The sequence below is a fragment of the Amblyraja radiata genome, chromosome 32, assembly GCF_010909765.2.
Source record: "Amblyraja radiata isolate CabotCenter1 chromosome 32, sAmbRad1.1.pri, whole genome shotgun sequence".
NCBI lineage: Eukaryota > Metazoa > Chordata > Chondrichthyes > Rajiformes > Rajidae > Amblyraja > Amblyraja radiata.
Window position 1 is genome coordinate 31,174,742 of NC_045987.1, and position 21,165 is coordinate 31,195,906.

At 48.8% G+C, this 21,165-nt stretch overlaps 1 protein-coding gene across 2 annotated transcripts in view; it reads left to right on the forward strand.

The window, feature by feature from the left end:
• LOC116990784 (vacuolar protein sorting-associated protein 52 homolog) overlaps positions 1-19,854 on the forward strand; it is a 30,581-nt gene extending 10,727 nt beyond the window's left edge. Inside the window, exons 4-15 of one of the 2 annotated variants that reach the window (XM_033048744.1) lie at positions 354-429; positions 2,032-2,099; positions 3,697-3,872; positions 4,686-4,836; positions 5,346-5,446; positions 6,447-6,579; positions 7,305-7,362; positions 8,158-8,291; positions 10,130-10,285; positions 10,562-10,680; positions 17,883-18,006; positions 19,740-19,854. In XM_033048744.1, the coding sequence (XP_032904635.1) occupies positions 354-429; positions 2,032-2,099; positions 3,697-3,872; positions 4,686-4,836; positions 5,346-5,446; positions 6,447-6,579; positions 7,305-7,362; positions 8,158-8,291; positions 10,130-10,285; positions 10,562-10,680; positions 17,883-18,006; positions 19,740-19,847 (1,404 nt within the window). In that variant the 3' untranslated portion in view covers positions 19,848-19,854. The remainder of the gene's footprint in view (positions 1-353; positions 430-2,031; positions 2,100-3,696; positions 3,873-4,685; positions 4,837-5,345; positions 5,447-6,446; positions 6,580-7,304; positions 7,363-8,157; positions 8,292-10,129; positions 10,286-10,561; positions 10,681-17,882; positions 18,007-19,739) is intronic. The other variant, XM_033048745.1, reaches the window with a different exon arrangement.
• The last annotated feature ends 1,311 nt before the right edge of the window (positions 19,855-21,165 follow it).

Consider the following 21,165-nt stretch of genomic DNA (forward strand, 5'->3'; position numbering starts at 1 on the left):
AAAACTTTTTCACCCAGACAGTTGTGAATATGTGGAATTCTCTGCCTCAGAAGGCAATGGAGGTCAATTCTTTGGATGCTTTCAAGAGAGAGTTGGATCGGGCTCTTAAAGATTGCGGAGTCAGAGGATATGGGGAGAAGGCAGGAAAGGGGTACTGATTGGGGATGATCAGCCATGATCACAGTGAATGGCGGTGCTGGCTCGAAGGGCTGAATGGCCTACACCTGCACCTTTTGTCTATTGTTTATTGAGGTTAATGCTGTGCAGTGTTCAAGACGGTTGTCTGGAAGGAGCTGTTCTTGAAGCTGGAGGAGGTGTGAGAGTGGGTTTAACTGGGCTGTATTTGTCCACAGGGCGTTGATCTGAGACACTATTCCAAACAGGTGGAGACTGAGTTACAGTATATTGAACATGCCTCCATCAAAGACTGTATCCTTTTCCTATAACAATCTCCATCATCTGCCTCTGACGTACCTCATTGGCTGGAGGAGAAATCCGTGGTGCATTTAGTTCCCCTCCTGAGCTTCCTTTAGTGGGAGAGTCTCGGACCAGAGGTCACAGCCTCAGAATTAAAGGATGTTCCTGTTGGAAGGAGATGAGGAGGAATTTCTTTAGGATGGTGAATCTGTGGAATTCATTGCCACACTGTGGAAGCCAAGTCTGGATATTTTTAAGGCTGGGATAGATAGATTCTTGATTAGTGCGGGTGTCAGGGGTTATGGGGAGAAGGCAAGAGAATCGGGTTAGGAGGAAGAGATAGATCAGCCACGATTGAATGGTGGAGTAGACTTGATGGGCTGAATGGCCTAATTCTGCTCCTATCACTTATGAACTTTAAATAGTTAATTTTTCCTGCAAATGAATGCACACTGGTTTAGTTTCATGTACAGTGAGAAGTGTTTTTGTTGTGTGCTATCCAATCAGCGGAAACACTATATATGATTAACATCACAGTGTATTGATCCAGGATTAAGGGAATAACGTTTAGTGCAAGATAAAGTCTGATTAAAGATAGTCCGAGGGTCTCCAATGAGGTAGATGGGAGGCAGGACCGCTGTCTAGTTGGTGATAGGATGGTTCAGTTGCCTGATAACAGCTGGGAAGAAAGTGTCCCTGAACCTGGAGGTGTGTGCGTATTCAGGCTCCTGTACCTTCTTCTCGATGGTAGCAGCGAGATAAGAACATGGCCAGGTGGTGTGGGTCTCTGATGATGCTGTCGGTCTTTTGGAGGCAGCAACTCCTGTAGATCCCTTCGATGGTGGGGAGGTGAGTACCCGTGAAGGACCGGGCAGTGTCCACCACTCTCTGTACTCACCTTGGCTCCTGGGTGGTGAGTTGCTGAACCTGGCCGTGATGCAACCAGTCAGTGTGCTCTCTACTGTACACCTGTGGATGTCTGATAGAGTTGACACAGGGCAGGTACACTCACACTGCCCAGTCCATCACAGGTACTGACGCAGGGCAGGTAAATGGCCCGGTCCATCAAGTACCGACACAGGGCAGGTACATGGCCCGGTCCATCACAGGTATGGACTCAGGGCAGGTACATGGACAGGTAATGACACAGGGCAGGTACATGGACAGGCAATGACACAGGGCATGTACATGGACAGGTAATGACACAGGGCAGGTACATGGACAGGTACTGACACAGGGCAGGTACATGGACAGGCAATGACACAGGACATGTACATGGACAGGTAATGACACAGGGCAGGTACATTGACAGGCAATGACATAGGGCAGGTACATGGACAGGCAATGACACAGGGCGGGTACATGGACAGGCAATGACACAGGGCATGTACATGGACAGGTAATGACACAGGGCAGGTACATGGACAGGTACTGACACAGGGCATGTACTTGGACGGGTAATGACACAGGGCAGATACATGGACAGGTGATGACAGCAGGGTACGGCAGCTCCACCTGCTATGAACTGATCCGTCGTGCAGCCGCTGGGCTCTGGAGGGGTGGGAGTTGTGCTCTTTGCTCTGTTCCCACTGCGTTCCTCAGCAGCCACAACAGACATCAAGGAGAGTGAGAACATCGCCAGCCTGCACAACCAGATCACAGCCTGTGACACCATCCTGGAGGTAGGTGGGTGAGGGCACAGCCTCGGGGGCACTGCCACAGTGATACTGACAGGGTTGTGGCCAGGGACTCCACTGGGCTGCTCTTGTACGGAGGTCAACGAGGATGTTGCCAGGACTAGAGGGTGTGAGCTGTGGGGAGAGGTTGAGTAGGCTGGGTCTCTATTCCATGGAGCACAGGAGGATGACGGGAGATCTTACAGAGGTGTACAAAATCATGAGAGGAATAGATCGGGTAGACGCACAGGCCAACAATGTCCCAGCTACACTAGTCCCACTTGCCTGCGCTTGGTCCATAACCCTGCAAACCTGTCTTATCCATGTACCTGTCCAACTGTTTCTTAAACTATGGGATAGTCCCAGCCTCAACTACCTCCTCTGGCAGCCTGTTCCATACACCCACCTGTGTGAAAAAGTTACCCCTCAGATTCCTATTAAATCTTTTCCCCTTCACCTTGAACCTATGTCCTCTGGTCCTCGATTCCCCCACTGGGTAAAAGACTCTGTACATCTACCCGATGTATTCCTCTCATGATTGTGTACACCTCTATAAGATGTCACCTCATCCTCCTACACACCATGGAACTATAATATTAGACAACTTTGATCTGTTGCGATATTGAAGGTTATGGGAAATGTCAGGGAAGTAATGCTCGAGCTAAAATCAAATTAGTTGTGATCCCATTGAATGGGGCTCGGGTTCAGTGGTCTATTTCTGTTCCAGTTCCATATGACCTTGCCCGGAGTACCATACACTGCACCAAGGGAAGGAGATATACTTGTATTACAGGCAGTATTAGAGAATGCTTTCTGGGTTTTTGTTATTTCTGGAAATCCATTATAGCCAACACACTCGGGAGTTCAGTAGAATGAGATGTTGTCTCACTGAAACATAGAGTCATGCGAGACTTTGATGCAGTAAATCGAAGGCAGCAGAGTTTAGCAATACTGAGCTTCAAGCCAAATAGACTGGGCAAAGCAGAAATGAGACCAAATATTGCACATTTACTGAAAAATGGTCCACAAATTTACCAAAAATCCTGCTTGGTCCTATTTTAGATACATTTGGTGCTCTGCATGTGGTAATACCCCTAGAGTGGTAAAAGCAAATGCAGACTTTGAGATCTCTTTGAGAGCTAAAAGATCAGCTTTATGGTTTTGCGACTTTGATGTGGGAAATTGTGAAAATTATAAGAAAGATGAGTAGATTGTAATATGTTTATCCTAAGAGCTTATGGGTTTGTAAAGTCTTATTCAGTGGTAACGGTGACAAGAGTTATGGGGAGAAGGCAGGAGAATGGGGTTGAGAGAGAAAGATAGATCAGCTATGATTGAATGGCAGAGTAGACTCGATGGGCCGAACACTCTACTGCTGCTCTTATGAATTATAAACTTATAAACAGAGACCCAGCCTACTCAACCTCTCCCTATAGCTCACACCGTCTAGTCCTGGCAACATCCTCATAAATCTTCTCTGAACCCTTTCAAGGAGGAGATTAGTTGGGGCATCTTGTTTGGCATTGATGAGCTGGGCTGAAGGACCCGTTTCCACACTGTATGGCTCTCTGACCATCTCTCTCTGCTGTGTGCCTTGTGGCAGAGGATGGAGCAGATGTTGAGCACCTTCCAGTGTGACCTGAGCAGCATCAGCTGTGAGATCCAGACTCTACAGGAGCAGTCCATCGCCATGAACATCAAGCTGAAGAACCGCCAGTCCGTGCGCAGCGAACTCAGCCAGTTAGTGGACGAGCTCATCGTGCCCAACACCATGATCACGTGAGTGACCGGGCTCAGTGGCAACCACTACCCACCACCGACCCACCCCGCACCCGACCCACCCACTACCCACCTCGACCCACCCACCCAACTCCACCCACCCACCCACCCCGCACCCACCAACCCAAACCCACCCACCACGCACCCGACCCACCCACCCTGCACCCGCCTTTAAGAGCCCTATCTAACTATTTCTTGAAAGCATCCAGAGAACCGGCCTGAGGCAGAGAATCCCACAGAGATGTACAAAATCATGAGAGGAAGAGACTCGCAACTCTCTGGGTGAAAAAATGTTTCCCCATCTCCGTTCTAAATGGCTTACCCCTTATTCTTAAACTGTGTGATCCCTGGTTCTGGACTACCTCAACATTGGGAACATGTTTCCTGCCTCTAGTGTGTCCAATCCCCTAATAATCTTAAATGTTTCAATAAGATATCCTCTCATCCTTCTGAATTCCAGAGTATACAAGCCCAGCTGCTCCATTCTCTCAGCAGATGACAGTCCAGCCATCCCGGGAATTAACCTTGTAAACCTACGCTGCACTCCCTCAATAGCAAGAATGTCCTTCCTCAAATTAGGAGACCAAAACTGTACACAATACTCCAGGTGTGGTCTCACTAGGGCCCTGTACAACTGCAGAAGGACCTCTTTGCTCCTATACTCAACTCCTCTTGTTATGAAGGCCATCAATGTTTCGGGGGGGTGGGGGGGGGGGGGTGTATGGTACGAGCGTTGAGACCAGATCAGCTGGTGCCGTGCCCATCTCTGGCACTGACTGCCTCTCACGTCCTCCCTGCCCATTTACGTTACAGCACCATCCTGGACACCCCAGTCACTGAGCAACAGTTTCTGGAGCAGCTCCACGAGCTCAACAACAAGATTAACTACGTCAAAGAGCAGTCCTTCAAGGAGACCTTGGCCTGCTCTGATGTGCAAGACATCCTGGACCGCCTCAAGATCAAGGTACGGGCTTCGGCATCAATAGGCAATAGGTGCAGGAGTAGGCCATTCGGCCCTTCGAGCCAGCATCGCCATTCAATGTGATCATGGCTGATCATCCCCAATCAGTACCCCGTTCCTGCCTTCTCCCCATATCCCCTGACTCCGCTATCTTTAAGAGCCCTATCTAGCTCTCTCTTAAAAGTAAGCTGAGAACCGGCCTCCAACGCCCTCTGAGGCAGAGAATTCCGCAGACTCACAACTCTCTGTATGGCATCACTCTCTCTCTCTGTCTATCCTGTACAACAGGTGAGATACAGGTACGGCCTCTCTCTGTCACTGACCAATACCAGACCTGAAATACAGGTGTGGCATATCTCTCTCTGTAACTTCTCTACAACGGCAGGCATGGTGTCGCAGCGGGTAGTGCAGAACTTCTTCAGTTGCCACCCATTGGTTGGCGTTCGCGGGCTAAAGTTGAAGGGATCAGCGCTCCACTGCAAAGGGTTGACTTCTGCTTGTCGTTTGTGCAGGCCGTTTCGAAGATCAGGGAGTTTATTCTGCAGAAGATCTATTCATTTCGCAAACCCATGACCAACTACCAAGTTCCTCAGAATGCATTGCTGAAATACAGGTATGGCATCCTCTCTCTGTGTGTCTGTCCTGTACAACAGGTGAGATACAGGTACAGCCTCTCTCTGTCCCCGTAACGTTACAGAACTGAGGTACAGGTAAGTCGTCTCCCTGCCCCATACAAGGTGTGATATCCAGGTGCCACATTTCTCATCTCCTGCCTCGACTCCATCCAAGGACCCAAACAGTCTTTCCAAGTGAGGCAGAGGTTCACCTGCACCTCCTCCAACCTCATCTACTGTATCCGCTGTTCCAGCTGTCAACTTCTCTGCTTGGCGAGACCAAGTGCTGGCTCGGCGATCGTTTCGCTGAACACCTCCGCTCAGTCCACCCCGACTGCCTGTTCCCCTCATAAGGTCACACCTTCTCCATCATGGTCCAGTTTGGCTCAGCCACCAAGCACGACATCCGGAGGCTGCAGCGCATTGTCCGATCAGCTAAGTTTATTGGCTGCAACCTTCCCTCCATTGACAAACTACACTGCAAGGGCCAAGAAGCGAGCGGGTAAGATCATCTCTGACCCCTCTCACCCTGGCCACAAAATCTTTGAATCACTTCCCTCTGGAAGGCGACTCTGGACTGTCAAAGCTGCCACAGCCAGACATAAAAACAGCTTTCTTCCACGAGTAGTAGGTCTATTCAATAACCAAAAATCTGTAGCCTCCTTTTGCTCTGGTATTTAATTTAATTCACATGTTTAAACTGTAATGTTTTATTCTTAATGTTTTGTGTTTTATTCTTAATTGTTTACTGTATGTCGTGTTGTTACTTGCGAGCGGAGCACAAAGGCAAATTCCTTGTATGTGAACATACTTGGCCAATAAACTTATTCATTCATTCATTCATTCATTCATTCATTCATTCATAAGGGATAGGTGTAGAATGAGGCCCTTTGGCCCATTTGTCTACTCTGCCATTCAATCATGGCTGATCTATCTCTCCCTCCTAACCACATTCTCCCTCCCTCCCCCACCCTCATTGCCTGCTCTTCCCCCCCTCAGGTTTTTCTTCCAATTTTTGCTGGCAAACGAGCGTCAGGTAGCGAAGGAGATCCGGGATGAATACGTGGACACCGTCAGCAAGATCTACCTGTCCTACTTCAAGTCCTACAGCAGCCGGCTGATGAAAGTGCAGGTCAGAGCCCCTCCCCTCCCTCCCTCCCTTCCCCTCTCCCCTCCCTCCCCACCTCCCCTCCCCACCTACGTCCCTCCCTCCCACCCCTTCTCCCTTGCTCCCCCTCTCCCCTTCCTCCACCCATCCCCTCCTTCCCCTCCATCTCTCCCCACCTCCCTCCCTCCACACCTCCCGCCCTTCCCACCACGCTCACCTATCCATGATACGTCACCTGTCCACGTTCTCCACAGATGCTACCTGACCCGCTTAGTTACTCCCGCTCTCTGAAATGTCACCTATCCATGTTCTCCACAGATGCTGCCTGACCCGCTGAGATATTCCAGCACTCTGTGAAATGTCACCTATCCATTTTCTCCACAGATGCTGCCTGACACGCTTCTTCTTCTTCTTGCATATGGCGTGCACAGCCTAAGGTTGTAGGACAACTTGTCCTATTTGATCTTACTTGATTGTGCACGCCAGGTTGATTGCATTCGTCGAAACAGGGCGGACCACGTGAAGGTTGTAATCTCCCACCCCCCTGACCCGCTGAGTTACTCCAGCACTCTGTGAAACGTCACCTATCCATGTTCTCCACAGATGCTGCCTGACCCGCTGAGTTACTCCAGCACTCTGTGAAACGTCACCTATCCATGTGCGGTGTCTGTGATGAAGGCAGCCATCGCCGTTGCAAAGTCTTGTGTAATTTGTGCTCTGCTGTCATTGAACCTTGTTCTCCTCCCCAGTATGAAGAGGTCGCAGACAAGGATGATCTGATGGGAGTGGAGGACACGGCCAAGAAAGATATCCTTTAAGGCCACAAAGAATAGGAATTGGGCCATTCGGCCCATCAAGTCGACTCCGCCATTCAATCATGGCTGATCTATCTCACCGTCCTAATCCCATTCTCCTGCCTTCTCCCTATAACATCTGACACCTGTAATAATCAAGAACCTACTTATCTCTGCCTTAAAAATATCCACTGACTTGGCCTCCACAGCCTTCTGAGGCAAAGAATTCCACAGATTCATCACCCTTTGATGAAAGAAATTTCTCCTCATCTCCTTCCTAAAAGAACGTCCTTTAATTCTGAGACTGACCTCTGGTCCTAGACTCTCCCACTTGTGGAAACATCCTCTCCACATCCACTCTACCCAAGGCTTTCACTATTCTGTATGTTTCAGTGAGGTTCCCCCCCCCCCTCATTGTTCTAAACTCCAGCGAGTACAGGCCCAGTGCTGACAAATGCTTTGCCAGTGCTGACAGTGTATCCTAACACTGTGCTGCTAACGACGGCCAACTAAACCCTGGTGAACTTCGGTAGTCACAGCTTGGGTAGTCCCCTGGCTTAAGCATCAACATTTAATCTTGACTGGAGTAACTTAGCGGGGCAGGCAGCGTCTCTGGAGAGAAGGTATGGGTGAAGTTTCGGGTCGAGACTCTTCTTCAGAAGAATGAGTCTGAAGAAGAGACTCGACCAGAAATGCCACCCATTCCTTCTCTCCAGAGATGCTGCCTGTCCCGCAGAGTTACTCCAGCATGTTTAAATCTTCGGTTTAAACCGGCATCTGCAGTTCCTTCCTTGACTCACCACTCAACGCTTCTTCTCCAAGCCGTCGCTGAAGAACAGGAACACCATCTTCACCCTGGGTAACCGTGGAAACGTGATTGCCTCGTCGGAACTGGAAGCCCCCATCATCGTGCCCCATGCAGCACAGAAGAATGACACTCGGGTAAGCATGCTACCCCCTCCCTCCCTTTCCAACCCCTTCCTCCCAAACCCCTCCCCCCCCACTGTCCATTCCCCATGGTCAGACCAGCAGACAGAGTGGCAGCACTCAGCAGATCAGGCAGTGGCGGCTGTGGATAGAGAAACAATGGCACAGCAGTAGAGTTGCTGCCTTACAGTGTTTGCAGCGCCCGAGACCCGGGTTCGATCCCTACCACGGGTGCTGTCTGTACGGAGTTTGTACGTTCTCCCCGTGATCACGTGGGGTTTCCTCCCGCATTCCAAAGACGTACAGGGTGGTAGGTTCATTGGCTTGGTGTAAATGTAAAACTGTCCCTTGTGTGTGTGTGCAGGATAGTGTTAGTGTGCGGGGATCGCTGGTCGGCACGGACTCGGTGGTCCGAAGGGCCTGTTTCCGTGCTGTATCTCTAAACTAAACTAGTGTGTGAACGGGCGATCGCTGGTCGGCACGGACTCGGTGGGCCGAAGGGCCTGTTTCCGTGTAGTATCTGTCAACTAAACTAGTGTGTGAACAGGCGATCGCTGGTCGGCACGGACTCGGTGGGCTGAAGGGCCTGTTTCTGCGCTGTATCTGTAAACTACTAAAACTAAACTAAACCGGAACATCTCACGGCAGTAGCTGAGCAGAAGCCTCGGACTATCTTTAATGGACTGTATCTTGCACTAAACATTATTCCCTTTATCCTGCATCTGTACACTGTGGACGGCTGGATTGTAATCATGTATTGTCATGGATTCTTCTCCTTTTCATGACAATCTTGTTACAAATGTTGGCCTCGCTGTCATCGTCCGTTCTGTGAAGGACGCAAGCTTCCGCCACAATCAGTGGGAGCCATCACTTGTCTCAGTAGATGATGGTGGTAGCAGTATTAGCACGGGATATTTCCAGTTTCCAGCCCCACCACGTGGACGCTTCTGCTCTGGGGCTGTCAACGAGTCATAGCGTGATACTGTGTGTAAACAGGCCCTTCGACCCAACTTGCCCACACCGGCCAACATGTCCCAGCTACACTCGTCGCACCTGCCTGCGTTTGGTCCCTATCCCTCCAAACGTGTCCCATCCACGTACATGTCCAACTGTTTCTTAAACGTTGGGATAGTCCCAGCCTCAACTACCTCCTCTGGCAGCTTGTTACATACACCCACCACCCTTGTGTGGAAAAGTTGCCCCTCAGATTCCTATTAAATCTTTTCCCCTTCCCCTTAAACCTATATCCTGTGGTCCTCGATTCCCCCACTCTGGGCAAGACTGCAAATACCGGATCTATTCCTCTCATGATATTACAGTATTCACCTCTTTTTAAGGTCACCCCTCATCCTCCTGCACTCAATGGCATAGAGTTCCAGCCTACTCAACCTCTCCCTATAGCTCACACCTTCTAGTCCTGGCAACATCCTCGTAAATCTTCTGGTCGCCTGGCCTCAGCTAGACTAGGTCTGCCAGACTAGACTAGGTCAGCCAGACAGAGATCCTCGCGCCAGACTACCACGGCACCTGCCTTGTAGACGAGTGTCGGGGTTGCTGCAGTCTATAGAGTGAGCGAGGGCTGTACGTTCAGAGGGGGTGAGGGAGTGAGGTTAGACCAGATAAAGGGGGTGTAAAAGTTGAGACGGTCGACATCACACCGACAGTTAGAAATAACGAGGTCTAGAGAGAGTAGAAGACCATCAGGGGGAGTCCAAGAAGCATCAGTCTGAAGAAGGGTCTCGACCCGAAACATCACCCATTCCTTCTCTCAGAGATGCTGCCTGTCCCACTGAGTTACTCCAGTATTTTGTGCCTTATCTTCTGTGATGTGACGTTACTCTCCTCCCTCCCAGTACCCCTTTGAGAGCCTGTTTCGGAGCCAGCACTACGCCCTTCTAGACAACAGCTGCCGTGAATACCTCTTCCTCTGTGACTTCTTCATGGTGACCGGAAACTCTGCTCAAGATCTCTTCAACGCCATCATGGGCAAAACCCTCAGCATGTTCTTGGTGAGTTTAAGCAGACTCTGGCCGCTGGTGGAGAGAAATGATTTGGGGGAGATATGGGGAGAAGGCAGGAACGGGGTACTGATTTTGGATGATCAGCCATGATCATATTTAAATGGCCGACCCCTTATTCTTAAACTGTGAGCCCTGATTCTGGACTCCCCCAACATGGGAACATTGTTCCTGCATCTGGCCTGTCCAATCCCTACAGCATTGTTATATGTTTCTGTAAGATCCTGATCTGTGATTCAGAATGGTCTCTGTGTAATTCCCCTTCAGAAACACATGGACACCTATGTTGCCGATTGCTACGACAGTATCGCCGTTTTCCTGTCCATCCACATCATCCTCCGCTTCAAGACCATGATGACAAAGCGGAACGTCCCTGCTGTCGACAAGTAAGTGAAGCAGAATGTCCAATGCTGTAGACAAACAGCGCCTCATATTTCACTCGGGCAGCTTGCACCCCAGTGGTATGAACATTGATTTCAGAAGAAGGCAGCATCTGTGGAGAACATGAATAGGTGATGTTTCACAGAGTGCTGGAGTAACTCAGTGCATCAGGCAGCATCTGTGGAGAACATGGATAGATGACGTTTCACAGAGTGCTGGAGTAACTCAGTGGGTCAGGCAGCATCTGTGGAGAAAATGGATAGGTGACGTTTCACACAAAACCTCATCTGCAGTTCCTTCTTACACATTGACTTCTCTAGCTTCAAGTCAGGCTTGCTTTCCCTCTCTCTCCATCCCTCCCGCTTCCTAGTTCTCCCACCAGTCTTACATAGAAACATAGAAAATAGGTGCAAGGGTAGGCTATTCGGCCCTTCGAGCCTGCACCGCCATTCAATATGATCATGTCTGATCATCCAACTGAGTATCCCTTACCTGCCTTCTCTCCATACCCCCTGATCCCTCTAGCCACAAGGGCCACATCCAACTCCCTCTTAAATATAGCCAATGAACTGGCCTCAACTACCTTCTGTGGCAGAGAGTTCCAGAGATTCACCACTCTCCGCGTGAAAAATGTTTTTCTCATCTCGGTTCTAAAGGATTTCCCCTCTATCGTTAAGCTGTGACCCCTTGTCCTGGACTTCCCCAACATCGGGAACAATCTTCCTGCATCTAGCCTGTCCAATCCCTTAAGAATTTTGTACGTTTCTATAAGATCCCCCTTCAATCTCCTAAATTCTAGCGAGTACAATCCGAGGCTATCCAGTCTTTCTTCATAAGAAAGTCCTGACATCCCAGGAATCAGTCTGGTGAACCTTCTCTACACTCCCTCTATGGCAATAATGTCCTTCCTCAGATTTGGAGACCAAAACTGTACGCAATACTCCAGGTGTGGTCTCACCAAGACCCTGTGCAACTGCAGCAGAACCTCCCTGCTCCTATACTCCTATCCACATTATACTGCAACTGCCATGCATTTGCCCACTCACCCAGCCTATCCAAGTCACCTTGCAGCCTCCTAGCATCCTCCTCACAGCTAACACTGCCCCCCAGCATCGTGTCATCCACAAACTTGGAGATTTGCATTCAATTCCCTCGTCCAAATCATTAATATATATATATTGTAAATAGCTGGGGTCCCAGCACTGAGCCTTGCGGTACCCCACTAGTCACTGCCTGCCATTCTGAAAAGGACCCGTTTACTCCTACTCTTTGCTTCCTGTTTGCCAGCCAGTTCTCTATCCACATCAATACTGAACCCCCAATACCGTGTGCTTTAAGTTTGTATACTAATCTTTTATGTGGGACCTTGTCGAAAGCCTTCTGAAAGTCCAGATATAACACATCCACTGGTTCTCCCCTATCCACTCTACTAGTTATATCCTCGAAAAATTCTATAAGATTTGTCAGACATGATTTACCTTTCGTAAATCCATGCTGACTTTGTCCAATGATTTCACCCCTTTCCAAATGTGCCATCTTTAATAACTGACTCTAGCAGTTTCCCCACTACCGATGTTAGACTAACTGGTATGTAATTCCCTGTTTTCTCTCTCCCTCCCTTTTTAAAAAGTGGAGTTACATTAGCTACCCTCCAATCGTCAGGAACTACTCCAGAATCTAAAGAGTTTTGAAAAATTATCACTAATGCATCCACCATTTCTGGAGCTACTTCCTTAAGTACTCTGAGGTGCAGCCTATCTGGCCCTGGGGATTTATCAGCCTTTACTGGCTCCGACTACCATATAACCATATAACAATTACAGCACGGAAACAGGCCATCTCGACCCTTCTAGTCCGTGCCGAACACGTATTCTCCCCTAGTCCCATCTACCTGCGCTCAGACCATAACCCTCCATTCCTTTCCTGTCCATATAACTATCCAATTTATTCTTAAATTATAAAAACGAACCTGCCTCCACCACCGTCACTGGAAGCTCATTCCACACAGCCACCACTCTCTGAGCAAAGAAGTTCCCCCTCATGTTACCCCTAAACTTCTGTCCCTTAATTCTCAAGTCGTCCCCTTGTTTGAATCTTCCCTACTCTCAGTGGGAAAAGCTTATCCACGTCAACTCTGTCTATCCCTCGCATCATTTTAAAGACCTCTATCAAGTCCCCCCTTAACCTTCTGCGCTCCAAAGAATAAAGCCCTAACTTGTTCAACCTGTCTCTGTAACTTAGTTGCTGAAACCCAGGCAACATTCTAGTAAATCTCCTCTGTACTCTCTCTATTTTGTTGACATCCTTCCTATAATTAGGCGACCAAAATTGTACACCATATTCCAGAATTGGCCTCACCAATGCCTTGTACAATTTTAACATTACATCCCAACTTCTATACTCAATGCTCTGATTTATAAAGGCCAGCACACCAAAAGCTTTCTTTACCACCCTATCTACATGAGATTCCACTTTCAGGGAACTGTGCACAGTTATTCCCAGATCCCTCTGTTCACCTGCATTCTTCAATTCCCTACCATTTACCATGGACGTCCTATTTTGATTTGTCCTGCCAAGATGTAGCACCTCACACTTATCAGCATTAAACTCCATCTGCCATCTTTCAGCCCACTCTTCCAACTGGCATAAATCTCTCTGTAGACTTTGAAAATCTACTTCATTATCCACAACCCCATCTATCTTAGTATCATCTGCATACTTACTAATCCAATTTACCACACCATCATCCAGATCATTGATGTACATGACAAACAACAGTGGACCCAACACAGATCCCTGTGGCACCCCACTAGTCACTGGCCTCCAACCTGATAAACAACCATCCACCATTACTCTCTGGCATCTCCCATTCAGCCACTGTTGAATCCATCTTGCTACTCCACCATTAATACCCAACAATTGAACCTTCTTAACCAACCTTCCGTGAGGAACCTTGTCAAAGGCCTTATTGAAGTCCATATATACAACATCCACTGCTTTACCCTCATCAATTTCCCGAGTAACCTCTTCAAAAAATTCAAGAAGATTAGTCAAACATGACCTTCCAGGCACAAATCCATGTTGACTGTTCCTAATCAGACCCTGTTTATCCAGATGCTTATATATATTATCTCTAAGTATCCTTTCCATTAATTTGCCCACCACTGACGTCAAACTAACAGGTCTATAATTGCTAGGTTTACTCTTAGACCCCTTTTTAAACAATGGAACAACATGCGCAGTACGCCAATCCTCCGGCACTATTCCTGTTTCTAATGACATTTGAAATATTTCTGTCATAGCCCCTGCTATTTCTACACTAACTTCCCTCAATGTCCTAGGGAATATCCTGTCCGGACCTGGAGACTTATCCACTTTTATATTTCTCAAAAGTGTCAATACTTCCTCTTCTTTGAATCTCATAGTTTCCATAGCTACTCTACTTGTTTCCCTTACCTCACATAATTCAATATCCTTCTCCTTGGTGAATACCGAAGAAAATAAATTGTTCAATATCTCCCCCATCTCTTTTGGCTCTGCAGATAGCTGTCCACTCTGACTCTCTAATGGACCAATTTTATCCCTCATTATCCTTTTGCTATTAATATATCTGTAGAAACCCTTTGGATTTACTTTCACCTTACTTGCCAAAGCAACCTCATATCTTCTTTTAGCTTTTCTAATTTCTTTCTTAAGATTCTTTTTACATTCTTTATACTCCTCCTCCTCCTCCTCATTTACTCCATGCTGCCTATAATTATTGTAGATCTCTCTCTTTATCCGAACCAAGTGTCCAATTTCCCTTGAAAACCATGGCTCTTTCCAATTTTTACTATTTCCTTTCAACCGAACAGGGACACAAAGATTCTGTCCTCCATTTCTCTTCCACATCTTTCCCATAAAACAAACTGTCCCAATTTACTCCGTTTAAATCCTTTCGCATCTCCTCAAAGTTAGCCTTTCTCCAATCAAAAATCTCAACCCTAGGTCCAGTTCTGACCCTCTCCATAATTATATTGAAACTAATGGTATTGTGATCACTGGTCCCGAACTGTTCCCCAACGCATACCTCTGCCACCTAAGCCGTCTCATTTCCTAACAGCAGGTCCAGCACCGCCCCTTCTCTAGTAGGTACTACTATGTATTGCTGCAAAAAACTATCCTGCACACATTTTACAAACTCCAACCCATCCAGCCCATTTACAGAATGTGTTTCCCAGTCTATGTGTGGAAAATTGAAAACTCCCACAATCACTACCTTGCTTACTACTAATATCTGCAATCTCCTTACATATTTGCTCTTCCAATTCTCGCTCCCCATTTGGCGGTCTATAATACACCCTTATAAGAGTTGCTACCCCTTTCCCATTTCTCAGTTCCACCCAAATAGCCTCCCCAGACGAGCCCTCTAATCTATCCTGCCAAAGCACTGCTGTAATATCTTCCCTGATAAGCAATGCAACACATCCACCTCTTGCCCCTCCAATTCTATCACACCTGAAGCAACGAAATCCTGGTATATTTAGTTTCCAATCACAGCCCTCCTGCAACCATGTTTCACTGATCGCCACAACATCATACTTCCAGGTGTCAATCCAGGCTCTAAGTCCATCCACCTTTCTTACAATGCTCCTAGCATTAAAATATACACATTTAAGAAACCCACCCTCTCTTATTCTCTGTTTATTGTCTTTTTCTTCTCTCTCCCCTACATTTTGGGTCAGAGTGCTACCATTCTCTGCCTCCTGCCTCACACACTGACTGCTAGCTTTCCCACTTTGAGTCCCTCCCCCCAACCATACTAGTTTAAAGTCTCCCCAGTAGCCTTTGCAAATCTCCCCGCCAGGATATTGGTCCCCCTCGAGTTCAAGTGCAACCCGTCCTTTCTGTACAGGTCGCACCTTCCCCAAAAGAGGTCCCAATGATCCAGAAACTTGAATCCATACCCACTGCACCAGTCCCTCATCCACTCATTTATCGTCCACCTCCATTCCTACTCTCACTGTCGCGTGGCACAGGCAGTAATTCTGAGATTGTTACCTTTGCAGTCCTTCTCCTTAACTCTATACCTAACTCCCCAAATTCTTCTTTCAGGACCTCTTTTCTTTTTTTACCTATGTCGTTGGTACCTATATGTACCACAACCTCAGCCTCCTCTCCCTCCCATTTCAGGATTTCTTGAACACGTTCAGACACATCCCTGATCCTGGCACCAGGGAGGCAAACTACCATCCGGGTCTCCTGTCTGCGTCCACAGAATCGCCTATCCGACCCCCTGACTATAGAGTCCCCTATTACAATTGCCCTCCTCTTCTTTTCCTTACCCTTCTGAGCAACAGGACCGGTCTTTGCGCCAGAGGCCAGGCCGCTGTTGCTGCCTCCAGGTAGGCTGTCTCCCCCACCCTTACTCAAACATGAGTACTTATTTTCAAGGTGTACAGCCACCGGGGTACTCACCAGTCCCTGCCTCTGCCCATTGCCCTTCCTAACTGTGACCCAGTTTTCTGTCTCCCGTGGTCTTGGAGTGACCACCTCCCTGTAACTCCTTTCTATGACCTCCTCGCTCTCTCTGAGCAGACAGAGGTCATCGAGTTGCTGCTCCAGGTTCCTAACACGGTCCCTTAGGAGCCCCATCTCGACGCACCTGGCGCAGATGTGGACGTCTGGAGGGCACTCAGACTCCATGACCTCCCACATCTGACATCCAGAACAGTAAACTGCCCTGGCCCTCATTCTCCCCCTTATCCGAATACAATAAAGCCTTACCCGGGATACAAGCCAATCAGCTGCTTCCTCTAGTCCGTTCGACCAACAGAGGCTTCCACCAGCCCCCTTAATTTGAAGTCTGATCTGCGAATGGAACGTTGCAGATTTTGGCTCCTCCCTCTGTAATGTAAACCCGGGGTTGCACCGAATCAGCTGCTTCCTCTGGTCCTCTTCCACCAATCAGAGGCTTCCACCAGACTCCTTCTCTGGAAGTGAGATGGAACGTTGCAGATTTGGGTAACTCCTCCTCGCACCAACGGCTCCCCGGGCCTCAGTAGAAGCAAGCCCCGCGCTGTTTTTATACTCACAGCTCCAGGTAACTCCTCCTCGCACCAACGGCTCCCCGGGCCTCTGTAGAAGCAAGCCCCGCGTTGTTTTTATACTCACAGCTCCAGGTAACTTCTCCTCGCACCAACGACTCCCCGGGCCTCTGTAGAAGCAAGCCCCGCGCTGTTTTTATACTCACAGCTCCAGGTAACTCCTCCTCGCACCAACGGCTCCCCGGGCCTCTCATTTTACTACATTTTATCTCTGTTTGCTTTGTTGTCACCTTCTCCCAGCGAACACTGATCTATTCTACATTTTCCTTCATCACTATTCCCTTAGTCCTTTTTTCACTTACACTTCCTTATCTATGTATCTCCCTCTCCCCTGATACCAGTCTTAAGAAGGGAACTACAGATGCTGGTTTAAACTGAAGATAGACACAACATGCTGGAGTAACTCAGCGGGACAGGCAGCATCTCTGGAGAGAAGGGTGATGTTTCGGGTCGTGACCCTTCTTCAGACTTGTGTGAAACGTCACCTATCCACATTCTCCACAGATGCTGCCTGACCCACATCATCTTAGTTTGGTTAAGTTTAGTTTAGTTATACCTCATGGAAACAGGCCAGGCCGACCATCGATCACCCGGTCTCACTACTTCTATGTTATCCCGCTTTCGCATCCACTCCTTACACGTTTAATTTAACTTAATTTGGTGATTCACAGTGGAAACAGGCCCTTCGGCCCACCCGGTCCGCACCGGTCCGCACCGATCAGTGATCCCCGCACATTAACATTATCCTACACCCACGAGGGATAATTTTTACATTTACCAAGCCAATTAACCTACATACCTGTACGTCTTTGGAGCGTGGGAGGAAACCGAATCACAGAGAAAACCCTCGCAGGTCATGGGGGAGAACGTACAAACTCTTTTCAGACGTGCTGTAGTCGGGATCGAACCTGGGTCTCACAGCACTGCATTCGCTGTGAGGCAGCAACTCTACCGCTGCGCCACCATGACAGCCCACATTAAGAACATTTGTTGTACTTGTATTGTGTGGGTGGGTTTTGTTTTGAATTATTTGGTGTTGTAAATACTGGAATTAATCTAATTTTGGTTAAAGATGTTGCAAGAGAGGGCAAGGTTGGTAACTGGTCCATGTGTCTCTCCAGGTACTGGGACACCCTGCTGGAGATCCTGTGGCCGAGGTTTGAGTTCATCCTGGAGCTGAACACCCAGAGCATTCGCACCACAGACCCACAGAAACTGGGAGCCCTCGACACCCGGCCCCACTATGTAAGCCCCACGCAGCCCATGTACACACCCGGCCCCACACACACACACACACGCATGTCGTCCCTCTCTAACCCCACCCGGGCGCGGACCTAACCCCGGAAAATGGGCTTGAGCAGAGCCCTCTTCTGCCTGACCCGCTGTTTATCTCGTGTGTGTGTGTGTGTGTGTGTGTATCTCTGGCGTTCAAGGTGCCGTCCGATCGTGAGGCAGCAGGGTGCTGTCATGTGCCGTTTGTAAGAGATTGGTATGCAAACTTAAAGCACACGGTATTGGGGGCTCAGTATTGATGTGGATAGAGAACTGGCTGGCAGACAGGAAGCAAAGAGTAGGAGTAATCGGGTCCTTTTCAGAATGGCAGGCAGTGATTAGTGGGGTACCGCAAGGCTCAGTGCTGGGACCCCAGCTATTTACAATATATATTAATGATTTGGACGAGGGAATTGAATGCAACATCTCCAAGTTTGCGGATGACACGAAGCTGGGGGACAGTGTTAGCTGTGAGGAGGATGCTAGGAGGCTGCAAAGTGACTTGGATAGGTTGGGTGAGTGGGCAAATGCATGGCAGATGCAGTATAATGTGGATAAATGTGAGGTTATCCACTTTGGTGGCAAAAACAGGAAAGCTGACTATTATCTAAATGGTGGCCGATTAGGAAAAGGGGAGACCTGGGTGTCATGCTACACCAGTCATTGAAAGTAGACATGCAGGTGCAGCAGGCAGTAAAGAAAGCGAATGGTATGTTGGCATTCTTAGCAAAATGATTTGAGTATAGAAACCAGTCATTGAATGTAGGCAAAGTGTTTAAGAAGGAACTGCAGATGCTGGAAAATCGAAGGTACACAAAAATGCTGGAGAAACTCAGCGGGTGCAGCAGCATCTATGGAGCGAAGGAGATAGGCAACGTTTCGGGTCTGAAGAAGGTTTTCTGCCCGAAACGTTGCCTATCTCCTTCGCTCCATAGATGCTGCTGCAGCCACTGAGTTTCGCCAGCATTTTTGTGTACCTATTAAAAGCAGGCATGCAGGTGCAGCAGGCAGTGAAGAAAGCGAATGGTATGTTAGCATTCATAGCAAAAGGATTTGAGTATAGGAGCAGGGAGGTTCTACTGCAGTTGTACAGGGTCTTGGTGAGACCACACCTGGAGTATTGCGCACAGTTTTGGTCACCTAATCTGAGGAAAGACATTCTTGCCATAGAGGGAGTACAGAGAAGGTTCACCAGACTGATTCCTGGGATGTCAGGACTTTCATATGAAGAAAGACTGGATAGGCTCGGCTTGTACTCGCTAGAATTTAGAAGATTGAGGGGGGATCTTATAGAAACTTACAAAATTCTTAAGGGGTTGGACAGGCTAGATGCAGGAAGATTGTTCCCGATGTTGGGGAAGTCCAGAACAGGGGGTCACAGTTTAAGGATAAGGGGGAAGTCTTTCAGGACCGAGATGAGAAAAACATTTTTCACACAGAGAGTGGTGAATCTGTGGAATTCTCTGCCACAGAAGGTAGTTGAGGCCAGTTTATTGGCTATATTTAAGAGGGAGTTAAATGTGGCCCTTGTGGAGAGAAGGCAGGCATGGGATACTGAGTTGGATGATCAGCCATGATCATATTGAATGGCGGTGCAGGCTCGAAGGGCCGAATGGCCTACTCCTGCACCAAATTTCTATGTTTCTATGTAACTCCTGTCCACTCCCCCCTCTCTGTCTCCCCCGCCCCCCCCCCCCCCCCCGCAGGTCACCAGAAGGTACGCAGAGTTCTCCTCAGCGATCGTCAGCATCAACGAAACCCACCCCAACGAGAAAGCACACAGCCTACTGGCCCAGCTACAGGTCAGTGTGTGAGCCGGGTCATCTCCCCCCTCCGGTACAGCGGCTCGGGAGTGGGGGGGGTGTCCCGTTCCCGGGATGTGAGAGGACAGGACCAGGGTCCAGGATAACACTGGGCTCTCTCAGCAACACCTCCTTGTCTCCTGGTGATCGCCCAGCCAGCTGCACGCGTGTACGCACGTCTGTGTGTGTACGTATATGTGTACGAGTGTGTGTGTGTACGTACGTGTGTGTGTGTGTACCTATGTGTGTGTGTGTGTACATATGTGAGTGTGTGTACGTATGTGTATGTGTGTGTACGTACGTGTATATGTGTAGGTGTGTATGTATGTGTGTGTACATGTACATATTTGTGTGTACGTGTGTGCGAGTGTGTACATGTATGTGTGTGTCTACCTGTGTGTGTCGGTGTACTACGTGCCTGTACGTAATGTGTGTGTATGGGTGTGTGTGTACAGGCATGTGTGTGTACGGATGTGTCTGCGTGTACGTACGTGTGTGCTCGTGTACAGGCGTGTATGTGTGTACGGGGGGTGTGTGTGCATACGTCTGCATGTACGTATGGGTGTGTGTGTTTGCACGTGTGTGTGTACGTGCGTGCGTGTACATGCGTGCGTGTAGGTTTGTGTACGTACGTGTGCGTATGTACATCTGTATGTACGTGTGTGCATACATGTGTGTATAGTTTATTATCATTACCACGTGTACTGAAGAACAGTGAAAATTCAGTCAAACAACGATGGACGAGTACATCGTCGTCCACATGGAACAGACAAAGGTGACAACATTTAGTGGAGACTAGACCAAGTGCAGACCCCAGTTCCCCCAACGTGCGGTTGCGGGGAGGGGGGGGGGCAGCATGCAGCGTCACACACACTAACTACCCCCCCCCCCCCCCGCACACACGCTAACTACCCCCTTGATATTATATTAATATTATTAACTAGACCAAATGCAGACGCGTTGGGTCTGTTCCCCCAACGTGCGGTTGTGGGGGGGGAGGCGGCATGCAGCGTCACACACACTAACTATCCCCCCCCCCCCCGCACTCACGCTAATTAGCCTTGATATTATATTAATATATTAATTTGCTCCTTTTACCCCATAACCACCCTATCTACTGACGCATAGCCCCCAACGCAGTCACATCTAGAGACGGGGGGGGGGGGCGGGCGGGGGTAGAGAGTTAGGGCGGAGAGAGAAGGGGCAGAGACAGAGACACAGAGAGAGGGGCAAGAGGGAGAGGGGGGTGGAGAGGAGGAGAAGAGGGAGGGTGGGTGAGGGGGGAAAGGTGGGGCTGGAGGGGAGGAGAGAGAGAGGATGGGAGTGATGG